General features: G+C 18.6%; 3 protein-coding genes across 3 annotated transcripts, besides 9 other annotated features; 1 reads left to right on the top strand and 2 right to left on the bottom strand.

Moving 5' to 3' along the window:
- Window positions 1-67: part of a repeat region that runs on past the window's edge.
- A 2-nt stretch (window positions 68-69) lies between these two features.
- Window positions 70-763: a repeat region.
- Window positions 764-1,472: 709 nt separating this feature from the next.
- PGAL8A_00041800 (fam-g protein) lies at window positions 1,473-2,134 on the bottom strand (the record flags this gene model as incomplete). Its single annotated transcript, XM_028674434.1, has 2 exons — window positions 1,473-1,931; window positions 2,060-2,134. The coding sequence occupies 2 exons, from the start codon at window positions 2,132-2,134 to the stop codon at window positions 1,473-1,475; spliced, it is 534 nt and encodes a 177-aa protein (XP_028530786.1).
- A 2,555-nt stretch (window positions 2,135-4,689) lies between these two features.
- Window positions 4,690-5,846: a repeat region.
- Window positions 5,847-6,020: 174 nt separating this feature from the next.
- Window positions 6,021-6,494: a repeat region.
- Window positions 6,495-7,199: 705 nt separating this feature from the next.
- On the bottom strand, window positions 7,200-7,861 carry PGAL8A_00041700 (fam-g protein; the record flags this gene model as incomplete). The annotated part of the gene is made up of 2 exons (XM_028674432.1): window positions 7,200-7,658; window positions 7,787-7,861. The coding sequence occupies 2 exons, from the start codon at window positions 7,859-7,861 to the stop codon at window positions 7,200-7,202; spliced, it is 534 nt and encodes a 177-aa protein (XP_028530785.1).
- Window positions 7,862-10,407: 2,546 nt separating this feature from the next.
- Window positions 10,408-10,923: a repeat region.
- Window positions 10,918-11,495: a repeat region.
- Window positions 11,496-11,654: 159 nt separating this feature from the next.
- Window positions 11,655-12,178: a repeat region.
- A 155-nt stretch (window positions 12,179-12,333) lies between these two features.
- Window positions 12,334-12,830: a repeat region.
- Window positions 12,831-14,444: 1,614 nt separating this feature from the next.
- Window positions 14,445-14,880, top strand: PGAL8A_00041600 (fam-g protein; the record flags this gene model as incomplete). The annotated part of the gene is made up of 2 exons (XM_028674431.1): window positions 14,445-14,519; window positions 14,650-14,880. 2 exons carry the CDS (start codon window positions 14,445-14,447, stop codon window positions 14,878-14,880), a joined length of 306 nt encoding a protein of 101 aa, XP_028530784.1.
- A 235-nt stretch (window positions 14,881-15,115) lies between these two features.
- Window positions 15,116-15,812: a repeat region.
- Window positions 15,813-16,490: the final 678 nt, after the last annotated feature.

The raw sequence follows: 16,490 nt of genomic DNA, 5'->3' as shown, positions 1-16,490 counted from the left end.
AGATACACCTGTTGGAGAAATGATAAAAAATGCATTATTGATATTTAATAATACACCTCACGGAGTTATTGGTTAATAAAAGGCTTTATTAACCTTTTTGGAGAATAAAAGGAATAGTTAAATGAAGAATACGAAGTTAGTCATGCACACAAAAAAAAAAAAAAATATGATCAATTTTTTTTGTTTGTACTTTTTAAAAAAGAAGTACATAGACTATCAGGAAAAAAAAAATTGATAAAAAAAAAAAAAAGTCAATTGGAAAAATATTTGTTACCAATAAATAAAAATAAAAAAAAAAAAAAAAAAGAATGATTTTTTTTTGGGGAATGAAATATGATTTTAATGAATATTGTAAGAGAAAATTTTATATATATGACAATAAAATTTTCATGTAATTAATATATATATAATTGTTTTTGTATTGTCTATAATTGTTTATGTTTGTTAATTCAACAGTAATATGTTTAACATGCTGAACATAAATCATAACAAAGAAATAAATAATTTACAATTAATTATTAATCAATATTCAATAAGGATTTAAATTTTTAATAAAAGTAAGGATTTCTATTAAAGTAAATAAATGCCTATTGAAATCAAAGAATGCTGAATGAAGTAGATCACATAATTAAGAATCACTCGTTCAAAACATATAAAAATATATATAAATACACCAAAATCGTAGAGGCTACTCTGCATGCTTCTTATTGATTTGTTTGTTCAATACTCTAGCAAAGTCACCGAATACCCAGTTAATAAATCAGCTGGTAATAATCTGCATCCAACTTTTTTTCTTCTATTTTATCCTATACATTTATTACCTGATTTATTTACTTTCCATAATTTACATTTTTACTTTATTAAATTATCATTCAATAAATTTGCTAGAGTAATGAAAAATAAATTATTAAAGAGAATATGGAGTTTTCTCTAATAATTAAATGGATTTTAAATCTAATTTTAATGATATAAACAAATAAACCGTATTAATGCGGTTCATTGTGGATTTACTTTGATAAAAATTATGTATTTTTATTAAAAACATATATTCTCACTAAATATTAATTTTAAAGTACAAAATAATTATTGCTATTAATAAGTAATTTTCAGTAATTTAAGTTCACTGCCTTTAAAAATAATAAAAATACTTAGATAATAAAAAAAAAAATTGAATTATATTAATATCACTTAACTAAAATTTTATTCTTAAAAATTAAAAAATATTTTCATGAAATTTTTTCTTTCTAAAAAATTTTTCTCTTTTAATTTTTTTTTTTTTTTTTTTTTTTAAAAAATAAAATATATTTCTATAAAAAAAATTTAGAGAAAATATTAATTTTCTTTTTTTTAACTAGATCTTGCGTATGAATGATCCTATATTCTCTGCTAAACCATTAATTTTTATTCTCTTAAAGGTTATCAAACCTATTAAAAAGAAACATCAAATATTTGATTTTTTATTTTTTATTTTTTTATTTTCCATTTCTTATTTTACATTCGCATAAAAATGTCTCAAATCTTGAGTCAAGTTCTTCCATAATACTATCAATTATTTTTTTTTTTTCTTCATATGGAATATAACGTCGAAGTTTTACAAAATATAGATCATTAGCTTTCTCAGTTGAAATTTTATGCCATTCAACATTCCATTCTCGGTCTTTCTTATTAGGGCTCATTCCACTTGTTTCTTTATCGAATCGCTCCCACAATTTTGGAATAATGACCCTATACCAATATTTGTACGGATTCTTGTATAGATCCGGATTTTTACATTTTTTTTTTTTATTATCAAATGGACATTCTTCTATGCATTCTTTAGCGTAAGGTTGCTTTTTTCCTGATGTGTCACCCTCTGTTAACACTCTTTCATATTTTAACTCATTTTTTGTTTTCAATATACTTTTATCAATCAAAGTTTTATAGGAATCACACTATGAATTAAATAAAATTTTTTTAAAAGAATGTTTCTTTTGTTAAAATAGTAAATCAAATAGAATATTAAAAATAATTAGAAATAAAAATATCTATATGTATATTTTTTGTAAAAATTTTCACTTACGTTAAAAAAACATTGATACATCCAAATGAAAAGAAGGAATGTAGTAATTTTTAAATATAAAGTTAGCGTTTTCATATTAATATATTTATAGAATAGAAATGAAGTGAAAGTTATTAATTTAGGTGTAAAATTGTTTCAATTTTCAATAATATTAAATTATGGATTTTTAATATTAATTTAGATATTATTATAACTTTTATTAATTTCTCAAATTTTTAAAATATAAAATTATTCTCATATAAGAAATGTAATTTCTAATTTTATATTATTACACATGATATTATGGTTAATTATATAGGAATAATAATCTTAATTCTTTAAAAAATAAAATAAGAATGTGAATTTATAAATAAATAAAAATATAATAAATCGAATAATGTTATTTTAAAAATATTTTATTAAAATTTCATTTATCTTTAAATTATGTAAAAAAAATAAAATATTTTTAATTTAATGCACATAAAAATTATAAATGATATACATTTAATGTCAAAGGTTTTTTTTAATTTTTTTTTTCTAAAATAGCAATCTCTGTAAATTATATGGAACTTTACATTATTTTATATACGGTATATTATGATTTATAAATATAAATCTTGGTATATTATAGAGATATATCTCCATCAAAAAAAAAAAAAAAAACTCTATAAATTAAAAATTTTTATACGCATGTATTTTTCATACAGTATACTACATTTGTGACAATTTTTCACTTAATATAAAACTAATTTTTGTTTGTGCATATTTTTCTTTTAAATATAACATTTTTGATTTTTCATATACACTTTTTTTTATCATAATTCTTTTTTTTTTATTTTTATTATGTATGAATGTTTATACAATATATGTATATATTCATTTTTTGTTATGACTATTTTTTAAAAAAAATTACTTTTTCAACTATTTGAAAAAAAATAAAAAAAATTTATTAACTACTTAAATTCAAAAGAAAAAGTGACGATAAGTATTTCCTTTTAAGAAATTGTAATAACAAATCTTATTAAAAGCACATTTAAAGTCAAATAAATTAATTATAATTTAAAAAAAAAAAAAAAAAAAATACTATTTTTTTAATCATTTATTTACAGTAAAAAATATATTATAAAAGAAGTTCTATTTTTGACAAATTTACTTCATTTATTCTAAAAATACATTTTTATAAATTTACTTTTCACTAATAATACTTATCAGTTTCAAATTTAATATAAATGTTATTCACTGAATATAAAAATATATCTTTAGTTAAATATAATAGATTTTTTCTTATAAAATTCAAAAGAAAGTATTTTTATCGTGATTTAAAATATATCAATAAATAACGATAAAATAGAATTATAAAATAACGTTTTGCATATATATTATTATAATCTTATAATTAAATATAAAAAAAAATTATTTTTTTTTTTTTTTTTTTTTTTCCATTATATATTTATTTGATAAGTGTTGATTATTATTACAATGTGTTCCTTTTCTTTTTTATTTTTAGTTTTATATATTTATAGAATAATTTTTTATTTTTCGTTTTACTTACGAAATTTAGATAACTCATTTATATAGTATAAATGAATTCAACAATTGTGCCTTTCTAATATAACTTTTTTCTTAGAAGTTTAAATTTTATAACACTTCTTTGTAAATAATAATGGAAAATTTTAATAAGAATTTTTACTTTTTAAATTTAATTTGTTAGAATCTTTGACATATTATTTATAAAAAGTGGTGTGTATAAATACTATCATTTTTAATATTTTAACAATAATTTTTCTCTAAGGAATAATCATAAATTTAATAAAAGCACATTTTTTATGATTTATTTTTTTTTAATATTATATGTAGAAATTGTTCTTACAAGTAAAAATATGTAAGATATAAAAGTTTCTTACATTTAACATAGATATTACATGATATTAAAATAATTTGAATAGTGTGTGTATTGCAGATTTACAAACGTAAATTATCCAAATGATAGTTCATGAAGTATTAAAATGATTATAATTATTATAAATAAGATAATATTCCTAAGGAAAAGAAATTATTTATAGCTCTGATTATTAATGGCTGTTAAATTACTTTTCTCATGTCAAAGAAATAAATTAATAAGGAAAATGTAGTGTAATTTCCACTTAATTTAAATATAAAATTTTTATTTTTATTAATAAACATTAAATATAACTTATTAGTTAATTATTTTTTTTTTTGATATAAGCAACATTCCAAAATATAATTTCCTTAATATTACATTTTAGCTCAAAATAAAAATATACATTCTGTAGTAGTCTTCACATTATCATCCCAAAAAAGAAAAAGAAAAACTAATTTTTTTTTTTAAGATTACATTTTTTTTTTTTGTAATAATAAAAATATCATCATAATATATATTTTTTTTTAATTGTAAATACCTACACAAAATAAATATTATGATTTATTTATTTTTTTTCACATGCACTCACATTAAGTGGAAGTATATATATACCTATATTTTTTGTTTACATACATTTTGAATAACTATTTTAGAGCAGAAATTTAGGATAGCAGATTGTCCTTGCAAATTAGCATGCACAAAATAAAATGTTTTTATTCTATTTATTCGTGTAAATATTATACAAAAAAGGTCAATAGTATTGTTTATAGAGCAATGTATTAACCAATATAAACAATAAAGACAAGGCAAAATATGTTCACTATACATTATGAAAACTTAGTGACATTTCGCGAAAATAAGGTACAATATAAAAAAAATTATTTTCAATAGTTATAACTTTTGAAACATTTAATTATTATATTAAAGTTTTTATGGTATTGATTAAAACATATTGCAAAGGCTTTATAGGAATAGATTTTATTAGCACTAGAAGATTATATGGAAGGAAATTAATATTTTTAGAATTTAATTTAGAATTTTAACGAATTCTAATAATTCAAAAATGTCTAAATTATTGGATAATCAAATCAATAAATAATGACACTCACCTTAACTACATAATTTTATTTTGCATTAAATCATTGAAGGATTATGAATGTTTTTGCGTTATTTCATCTTATCAAGATATGATTAATATTGTAAGAGAAAAATAATATTTCAATAGATATAGTATGAATAAATAACTTTTTTACTCACTACAAAATAGAATAATTATATATATGAGGAAGACATAAAATTTATTTAATGTATTTCTTTCCTAGTAAATTTAATGGATGTTGTAGAGTCAATAAAACTTTAAAGAAAATTCAACAAAAATTTTGATGGATAATTATTAATCTATATATTGAGGAATGTATCACGAATTGTTTAGTTTATCAGGTAATGTATAATAAAATGATTTAGCCTAATAGCCAGTAATTATTAAAATCTAATATATTTTATATGGTCTCATTAGATATAGTTGGATTCAAAGCGTGTAAAGAAGAAAATTACTATATTCAGATGGCTATAAATCACTATTTACTGTTTATGTTAAATAGTGTTATTAGAAAGTAATGCACTACTATCGATACAATTTCTATGATTACAAACATCTAAATCCCTATATATGGATTTCCCAGTAGTATTATTATAGATCGTGCTTCTATTTAAATGTGTTAAGAACTTCAGAAATAGGTTACACGATAATTACAAATAAAATTGTACTATACAAATACTCATTATCCTCAAAGGAATGGTATTAATGAAAGATTTCGTAATAGTCTTAATTATATACTTAAGATCATATATGAAGAAAAAGATACACCTGTTGGAGAAATGATAAAAAATGCATTATTGATATTTAATAATGCATCTCACGGAGTTATTGGTTAATAAAAGGCTTTATTAACCTTTTTGGAGAATAAAAGGACTAGTTAAATGAAGAATACGAAGTTAGTCATGCACACAAAAAAAAAAAAAAATATGATCAATTTTTTTTGTTTGTATTTTTTTTAAATAAAGAAAATACAAAGATGGTCAGGAAAGACAAAATTGATGAAAAAAAAAAAAAAAAGGAAGATTTTTTTTTTAAGGGAATGAAATATGATTTTAATGAATTTTGTAAGAGAAAATTTTATATACATAACAATAAAATTTTCATCTAATTAATATATATATAATTGTTTTTGTATTGTCTATAATTGCTTATGTTTGTTGATTAAACAGTAATATGTTTAAATTGCTGGATGTAAATCATAACAAATTAATTAGTAATATACATTTAATTAAAATAAATATTTAATAAGGATATACATTTTTAATAAAAATAAAGATTTTTATTAAAGTAAATATATGCCTATTGAAATCAAAGAATGCTGAATGAAGTAGATCAGATAATTAAGAATCACTCGTTCAAAGCATATAAAAGTATATATAAATACTCAAAAATCGTAGAGGCTACTCTGCATGCTCTTTATTAATTTGTGTGTTCAGTACTTTAGCAATGTCACCGAATACCCAGTTAATAAATCAGATGGTAAAAATTCTACATCTAACTTTTTTTCTTCTATTTTATCCTCTACATTTACTACCTGATTTATTTACTTTCCATAATTTACATTTTTACTTTATTAAATTATTATTCAAAAAATTTGCTATCGTAATGAAAAATAAATTATTAAAGAGAATATGGAGTTTTCTCTAATAATTAAATGGATTTTAAATCTAATTTTAATGATATAAACAAATAAACCGTAATAATGCTGTTCATAGTAGATTTACTTTGATAAAAATTATGTATTTTTATTAAAAACATATATTCTCATTAATTATTAATTTTTAAGTACAAAATAATTATTTCTATTAATAAGTAATTTTCAGTAATTTAAGTTCACTGCCTCTAAAAATAATAAAAATACTCAGATAATAAAAAAAAAAAATTGAATTATATTAATATCACTTAACTAAAATTTTATTCTTAAAAATTAAAAAATATTCTCATGAAATTTTCTTTTTCAAAAAAATTTTTCTCTTTTAATTTTTTTTTTTTTTTTAAAAAATAAAATATATTTCTATAAAAAAAATTTAAAAAAAATATTAATTTTTCCTTTTCTAAACTATATCTTATGCATGACTAATCCTATATTCTCTGCTAAATAATCAATTTTTATTCTCTTAATAGTTATCAAACCTATTAAAAAGAAATTCCAAATATTTGATTTCTTATTTTTTATTTTTTTATTTTCCATTTCTTATTTTACATTCGCATAAAAATGTCTCAAATTTTGAGTCAAGTTCTTCCATAATACTATCAATTATTTTTTTTTTTTCTTCATATGGAATATAACGTCGAAGTTTTACAAAATATAGATCATTAGCTTTCTCATTTGAAATTTTAGGCCATTCAACATTCCATTCTCGGTTTTTCGTATTAGGGCTTATTCCACTTGTTTCTTTATCAAATCGCTCCCACAATTTTGGAATAATGACCTTATACCAATAATTGTACGGATCCTTGTATAGATCGGGATTTTCCCATTTGTTTTTTTTATTATCTAATGGAGATTCTTTTAGGCATCCTTCAGCGTAAGTTTGCTTTTTTCCTGGTATGTTACCCTCTGTTAACACTCTTTCATATTTTAACTCATTTTCTGTTTGCAATTTATTTTTATCAATCAAAGTTTTATAGGAATCACACTATGAATTAAATAAATTTTTTTTAAAAGAATGTTTCTTTTGTTAGAATAGTAAATCAAATGGAATGCAAAAAATAATTAGAAATAAATGTATCTATATGTAAATTTTTTGTAAAAATTTTAACTTACGTTATAAAAACATTGATACATCCAAATTAAAAGAAGGAATGTAGTAATTTTAAAATATAAAGTAAACGTTTTCATATTAATATATTTATAGAATAATATTGAAGTGAAAGTTGTTAATTCAGGTGTAAAATTGTTTCAATTTTCGATAATATTAAATTATGGATTTGTAATATTAATTTAGATATTATTATAACTTGTATTAATTTCTTAAATTTTTAAAATAGAAAATTATTTTCATATATGAAATGTAATATATAATTTTTTATTATTACACATAATATTATGGTTACATTAGATAGGAATAATATTCTTAATTCTTTAAAAAATAAAATAAGAATGTGAATTTACGAATAAATAAAAAATATAATAAATCGGATAATGTTATTTTAAAAATATTTTATTAAAATTTCATTTATCTTTAAATTGTGTAAAAAAAATAAAATATTTTTAATTTAATGCACATAAAAATTATAAATCATATACATTTAATGTTAAAGGATTTTTTTAATTTTTTTTTTCTAAATCACGAATCTCTGTGAATTATGTCGAACTTTAAATCATTTTATATAAGGCATATTATGATTAATAAATATAAATCTTTGTATATTATAGAGATATATCTTCATCAAAAAAAGAAAAAAAAACTCTATAAATTAAAAATTCTTATACGCATGTATTTTTTCATACAGTGTATTACATTTTCACAATTTTTCACTTAATATAAAACTAATTTTTGTTTGTGTATATTTTTCTTTTAAATATAACTTTTTTGATTTTCTTATACACTTTGTTTTATCTTAATTCTTTTTTTTTTATTTTTATCATTGATAAATGTTTATACAATTTATGTATATATTTATTTTTTGTTATAAATACTTTTTAAAAAAAATTACTTTTTCATCTATTTGGAGAAAAATAAAAAAAATTTATTAAGTACTTAAATTCAAAAGAAAAAGTGAAGATAAGTATTTATTTTTAAGAAATTATAATAACAAATCATGTAAAAAGCATTTTTAAAAGTCAAATAAATTAATTACAATTTAAAAAAAAAAAAAAAAATACTATTTTTTTAATCATATATTTACAGTAAGAAATATTTTTTAAAAGGAGTTTTATTTTTTGACAAATTGACTTCATTTATTCTAAAAATACATTTTTATATATTTACTTTTTTACGAGTAATACTTATCAGGTTCAAATTTAATATAAATATTATTTACTGAATATAAAAATATATCTTTAGTTAAATATAATAGATTTTTTCTTATAAAATTCAAAAGAATGCATTTTTATCGTGATTAAAATATATCAATAAATAAAGATAAAACGGAATTATAAAATAACTTTTTATATATATATTATGATAATCTTCTAATTAAATATAAAGAAAAATTATTTTATTTTTTTTTTTTTTTTTCCATTATATATTTATTTGATAAGTGTTGATTATTATTACGATGTGTTCCTTTTCTTTTTTATTTTTAGTTTTATATATTTATAGAATAATTTTTTATTTTTCATTTTACTTACGAAATTTAGATAACTCATTTATATAGTATAAATGAATTCAACAATTGTCCCTTTCTAATATAACTTTTTTCTTAGAAGTTTAAATTTTATAAGACTTATTTGTAAATAATAATGGAAAGTTTAATAAGAATTTTTACTTTTTAAGTTTAAATTGTTAGAATCTTTGATGTATTATTAATAAAAAGTGGTGTGTATAAATACTATCATTTATAATATTTTAACACTAATTTATCTATAAGAAATAATCATAAATTTAATAAAAGTACATTTTTTATGATTTATATTTTTTTAATATTATATGTAGAAGTTCTTACAAGTAAAAATATGTAAAATATAAAAGTGTCTTACATTTAACATAGATATTCAATGATATTAAAATAATTTAAATAGTGTGTTTATTGCAGATATAGAAACATAAATTATCCATATAACAGTTTATGAAATATTAAAATTATTATAATTATTATATATAAGATAATATTCCTAAGGAAAAGAATTATCTATAGTTTTGATTTATTAATGTCTGCTAAATTACTTTCATCGTGTCAAAGAAATGAATTAATAAGGAAAATCTAGTGTAATCTCCACTTAATTTTAATATAAAATTTTTATTTTTATTAATAAACATTATATAACTTATTAGTTAATTATTTTTTTTTTTGATATAAGCAACATTCCAAAATATAATTTCCTTAATATTACATTTTAGCTTAAAATAAAAATATACATTCTGTAGTATTCTGCACATTATTCTCCCAAAAAAAAAAAAAAAGAAAAACTAATTTTTTTTTTTAAGATTACATTTTTTTTTTTTATAAAAAATATGTCATCATAATATAAATTTTCTTTTAATTGTAAATACCCACATAAAAAAAATATTATTATTTATTTATTTTTTTTTTTTTTGTAATCATTTTAAGTGCAAGTATATATATACATATATTTTTTGTTTACATACCTTTTGAATAACTATTTTAGAGCAGAAATTTATGATAGCAGATTGTCCTTGCAAATTAGCATGCACAAAATAAAATGTTTTTATTCTATTTATTCGTGTAAATATTATACAAAAAAGGTCAATAGTATTGTTTATAGAGAAATGTATTAACCAATATAAACAATAAAGATAAGGCAAAATATGTTCACTATACATTATGAAAACTTAGTGACATTACGCGGAAATAGAGTACAATATAAAAAAAATTATTTTCAATAGTTATAACTTTTGAAACATTTAATTATTATATTAAAGTTTTTATGGTATTGATTAAAACATATTGCAAAGGCTTTATAGGAATAGATTTTGTTAGTACTAGAAGATTATATGGACGGAAATTAATATTTTTAGAATTTAATTTAGAATTTTAACGAATTCAAATAATTCAAAAATGTCTAGATTATTGGATAATCAAATCAATAAATAATAACACTAATCTTGACTACATAATTTTATTTTGCATTAAGTCATTGGAGGATTATGAATGTTTTTGTGTTATTTTATCTTATCATGATTTGATTGATGTTATAAGAGAAAAATAATATTCCAAGAGAAGTAGTATGAATAAATAACTTTTGTACTCACTATAAAATAGAACAAATATATATATGTTTTATTAACTAGTTGTTCGGTGACTTTTTTAGAGTACTGAACAAGCAAATTAATAAAAAGCATGTAGAGTTGCTTCTAAGGTTTTGATGTATTTATATATGTTTTTAAATGCTTTGAATGAGTGATTCTTAATTATATAATATACTTTGTTCAACATTCTTTGATTTCAATAGGAATTTATTTACATTAATAAAAATCATTATTTTTATTAAAAATTCAAATCATTATTGAACATTAATTATTAATTAATTGTAAATTATTAGTTTATTTATTATGAGTTACGCTCAGCAATTAATACATGTATTGCTGTTGAATTAATAAACGTAAACAATTATATGCAAATATCAAATGTTATACATATATTAATTACATGAAAATTTTACTGTTATATGTATAAAATTTTCTTTTACAAAATTCATAACAAAAATTATTTCATTTCCTTCCTCCTAAAAAAAAATTCTTTCTTTCTTTTTTTTTCTTTTTTTTATTTTTAAGCAATATTTTAAAAATTGATTTTTTTAATCAATTTTTTTTCCTGACGATCATTGCATTTTTTTTTTATATTAAAATTTTTCCTAACGGTCATTGTATTTTTTTTTTAAAAAAAATACAAACAAAAAAAAAATGATCATATTTTTTTTTTTTTCGTGTACATGACCAACTTCGCATTCTTCATTTAACTAGTTCTTTTGTTTTCCAAAAAGGTTAATGAAGCCTTTTATTAAACATATATTGAGGAATGTACTACGAATGGTTTAGTTTATCAGGTAATGTATAATAGAACGCTTAAGCCGAATAACCAGTAATTATTAAAATATAATATATTTTATATGGTCTAATTAGATATCATTGGATTCAAAAAGTGGAAAAAAGGAAACTACTTTATTCAGATGGCTATAAATCACTATACACTGTTAATGTTAAATAGTGTTATTAGAAGGTAATGCACTAATAGTGATACAATTTCTATGATTACAAACATCTAAATTTCTTCATTTGGATTTAAAAGTAGTATTATTAAAAATCGTGGATCTATTTAAATGAGTTAAGAACTTCAGAAATTGGTTACAGGATAATTACAAATAAAATTGTACCGTTCAAATCCTCATTATCCTCAAAGGAATGGTATTAATGAAAGATTTCGTAATAGTCTTAATTATATACTTAAGATCATATATGAAGAAAAAGATACACCTGTTGGAGAAATGATAAAAAATGCATTATTGATATTTAATAATACACCTCACGGAGTTATTGGTTAATAAAAGGCTTTATTAACCTTTTTGGAGAATGAAAGGACTAGTTAAATGAAGAATACGAAGTTAGTCATGCAAACAAAAAAAAAAAAAAAATATGATTAATTTTTTTGTTTGTATTTTTTTTAAAGGAAAAATACAGAGATCGTCAGGAAAGACAAAATTGATAAAAAAAAAAAAAAAAAAGAAAGATTTTTTTTTTAAGGGAATGAAATATGATTTTAATGAATTTTGTAAGAGAAAATTTTATACTTATAATAATAAAATTTTCACGTAATTAATATTCATATAATTAATTTGCATTTTTACTAATTGTTTATGTTTGTTAATTCAACAGCAATATATATTAATTGATGAATGTAACTCATAACAAATAAACTAGTAATTTACAATTAATTAATAATTAATGTTCAATAAGGATTTAAATTTTTAATAAAAATAAAGATTTTTATTAAAGTAAATAAATGCCTATTGAAATTAAAGAATGCTGAATGAAGTAGATTACATAATTAAGGATCACTCGTTCAAAGCATTTAAAAACATATGTAAATACATCAAAGCCATAGAGGCAACTATACATGTTCTTTATTAATTTATTTGTTCAGTACTCTAATAAAGTCACCGAACATCCAATTAATAAACCATGCATACACATTTTACATCCATTTTAACATACACAATTAAAAATTTTTTTATCATTTTATTTATTTAAATATTATTAAAAATAAGTCAATAATACTACTTATAGGTTAATAATTAAGTTACTTCAATTTTGTGAGAAAAACGTGGATAAAAAAAAAAAATGTAATATAAATATATAAAATTAAAATGAAAATATAAGTAAAATAAATACATTCTTATATCAATCAGAAGTTATCATTTAGGTATATAATCGCTAAAAAAAAAAAAAATAAACATTTTTTTTTCATATTTAAATAGAAAATTATGATAATATACATGCAAATATTTATGTTATTATTCGGCTTTATAATTATTTAATGATACGTGTTATATCCTAATAAAAGTGTATACCACTGTATTTTATAAGAAAAAATCAGCTGTATGTAATTAAAGATATATCTTTATAGTTAATATGATAAATAATATTTTTGTTAAATTTAAAATTTATACTTGTGATTACTAATACAATACAAGAAAATTTATATAAATATATTTTCACCATATATTTCATATAATAAAAAATATTCTCAATAGTTTTTAGAATAATTAAGTAAATCTGATAAAAAATAATATATTTTCAAAACATGCTTTTTAATATATATATATAATTTATAAAATGCTTTTTTTTTTTTAAATTGTAACCAATTTATTTAAAGTGCTTTTTATATGATATATTATTATAATTTATTTAAAACAGTTTATTTTCACTTTCTTTTAATTTTTGAATTTCATAATTTTTTTTTATTTTGTGCCAAATAAATGAAAATGAAAATTTTTTTTAAAATTTATTATAATGAAAAAAAATATATATATGAACAAATATTGTAAAAACATTTATTAATAACAAAAATAAAAAAAAAAATTTAAGATAAAAAAAGAATAATAGAAAAATTGAAATAGTTGCATTTAAACCAACAGTATATACAATTAAAAATTAGTTTCATGTTAAATTAAAAATGAATACAAATATAGTACACTGAATTAAAAAAGTATGCATAGAAAAATTTTTAATATATAGCTTTTTTTTTTTTTTTTTTTGAGATATTATATCTCTAATATATCTTAATTTATATTTATAAATCATAATTTTCATATATAAAATAATTTAAAGTTTAAGTTAATTCACAGAGAAAAACTATTAGATAAACAAAAAAAATAAAAAGAAATTCATTATGTATAAAACATTTATAATATAAACTTCTTTTAAAATAATAATACATATCTTTTTCTTATCTATTTTAAGGATCAATATAATTTTAATGAAATATATTTAAATAATTTTACATATTTTGACATTTTTTTATACTTATATGTGTCCTTACTTAATTTATTTTTCAAAAAGTTAGCAGTATTAATCTTACATAAAGCAAATATAATATTATATATAATTAAAAAAAAATTAGGAAATATATTTCATATAAAAAAATAATTTTTTACCTTAAAATCTTAAAAATATTATAAAAATTATAATATCATCTAATGTAATATTACAAATCCCTAACCTAGTATTACTGAAAAGAAAAACAGTTTTGTTCCTAGATTAATAACTTTAACTTTATTATTAATCTGTAATAGTAATAAAATGAAAATATTTACTCTATGTTTAAAGATTTTTACATTTTTTATTTTAACTTGGATATTTCATTGCTTTTACAACGTAAGATAATGTTCATATAAAAAAAATATTTATAAATATATTTTATTTCTATTAATTTCTAAAATTTTATGTAATTTATTACTTTAACGATAAAAAAAAACTTATAAACCATTTTTATTATATATTTTAGTATGATTCCAGTAGGTCTTTGATTAATAAAGACACAATGCAAATTAAAAATAAGTTAAAAAATGAAAGATTGTTAGCAGAAGTTGGTGTATTAGAAAAAAAACAAACTGTAGAGCTTGAACTGGTATCTAATTCTAATGAAACAAATGAAATAAGTAATAAATCTAAAGATAAAATATTGAATGATTATTGGAATAATAATTCAATTGAAGATGTATTACAACAATTATGATTGACCCATTAATATCATAAGTACTAAAAGAAAAAAAATAATTGATAGAGTTTTAAAAAATCTTCATTCATATTATTATAAATTTTTATGTAAATATAAAGAATAACAGGAAAAAAATAAAATAAAAACAAGACTTAATAAATTAAAACAAGAAAATTGGTTAAAAATAGACTTTGTTAAACTTTATGAAAATAAAAATTAATATATGAAAAGAAAATACTTAATTAGGCATTAGTTAACAAAAGGCTCCATTAACCTTTTTGAATATAAAAAGGACCAGCTATGTGAAGAATACGTAGTTGGTTGTGCTAACTAAGAAAAAAAAAAAAAAAAATTATTGGAATTTTTTTTTGAGATATTTTTCTTTTGAAAAAATGGAGATAAAAAAAAAAAAGAAAAATATATTTAATTCTTTTTTTTTGAGGATTTTTTTTATTCAGAGAAGGATTTTTTTTTAACAAAAGATAATAATGTTTACATAAAAGAGTTTAATTTGCATAATGTTTATATTTTTAATTTGTGAGAGAAAATTTTATATATATGACAATAAAATTTTCTCGTAATTAATATTCACATAATTTATTTGCATTTTTACTAATTGTTTATGTTTGTTAATTCAACAGCAATATATATAAATTGCTGAACATAACTCATAACAAAGAAGCAAATTGTTTACATTTAATTAATAATTAATATTCAATAAGGATTTAAATTTTTAATAAAAATAAAGATTTTTATTAAAGTAAATAAATGCCTATTGAAATTAAAGAATGCTGAACGACGTAGAGCACATAATTAAGAATGACTTGTTCAAAGCATATAAAAATATATATAAATACAACAAAATCATAGAGGCATCTTTACATGTTCTTTATTAATTTGTTTGATCAGTACTCTAGTAAAATCACCGAACACGCAGTTAATAAAACAGTACTCTAGCAAAGTCAACGAATACCCAATTAATAAATCAAGCACTCACATAACTAACTACGTGTTTTCCGTATAAATAATTATTTTTATCATCACCAAGGTTAATAATTTCTTTTATTAACAGAATATCTAATAAATAGCGTACTTTTCTTTAATTTATTTTAATTATTTGTTTGGAATTTACACAGTCCTATAATATTTTCATTGTTTTGTAGCTTATTAACAGTTGATTCACTTTTTCTAATTTCATAAATATTATACTCTTTCTTTATTGTTTCCCATAATTCTTCATTTTTACCTATACTGTTAATTCTGTTTCTTTTTCTTACAAGTTCTTCATTTTTTTTTTCTAGACTATTTATTTAATTTAGTAAAAATCACTATATTTTTATTAAAAACCTAAATCTTCATTAATTATTAGTTTTTAAGTACAAAGATTTAATTACTATTTCTAACGATTAGTGTTTAAAAAATCAGGTCAATTCTTTAAAATAATAAAAATACATACTTAACTTATTACTGGAAACAATGAAAATTTAATTTTGAAAAATAGAAAATTTTCTTTTATTGAAATATTAAAAAGAAATTTTAAGAATTTTTTCTATAAAATTCACATCTATCCAAATTCAAAACAATAATTAATAATTTATGTTAAGAAAAAAATATATATGAAAAACATC

The sequence above is a fragment of the Plasmodium gallinaceum genome (assembly GCF_900005855.1).
Source record: "Plasmodium gallinaceum strain 8A genome assembly, contig: PGAL8A_v1_32, whole genome shotgun sequence".
Taxonomy (NCBI): Eukaryota; Apicomplexa; class Aconoidasida; order Haemosporida; family Plasmodiidae; genus Plasmodium; species Plasmodium gallinaceum.
This window is presented reverse-complemented; position numbering and strand designations above follow the sequence as displayed.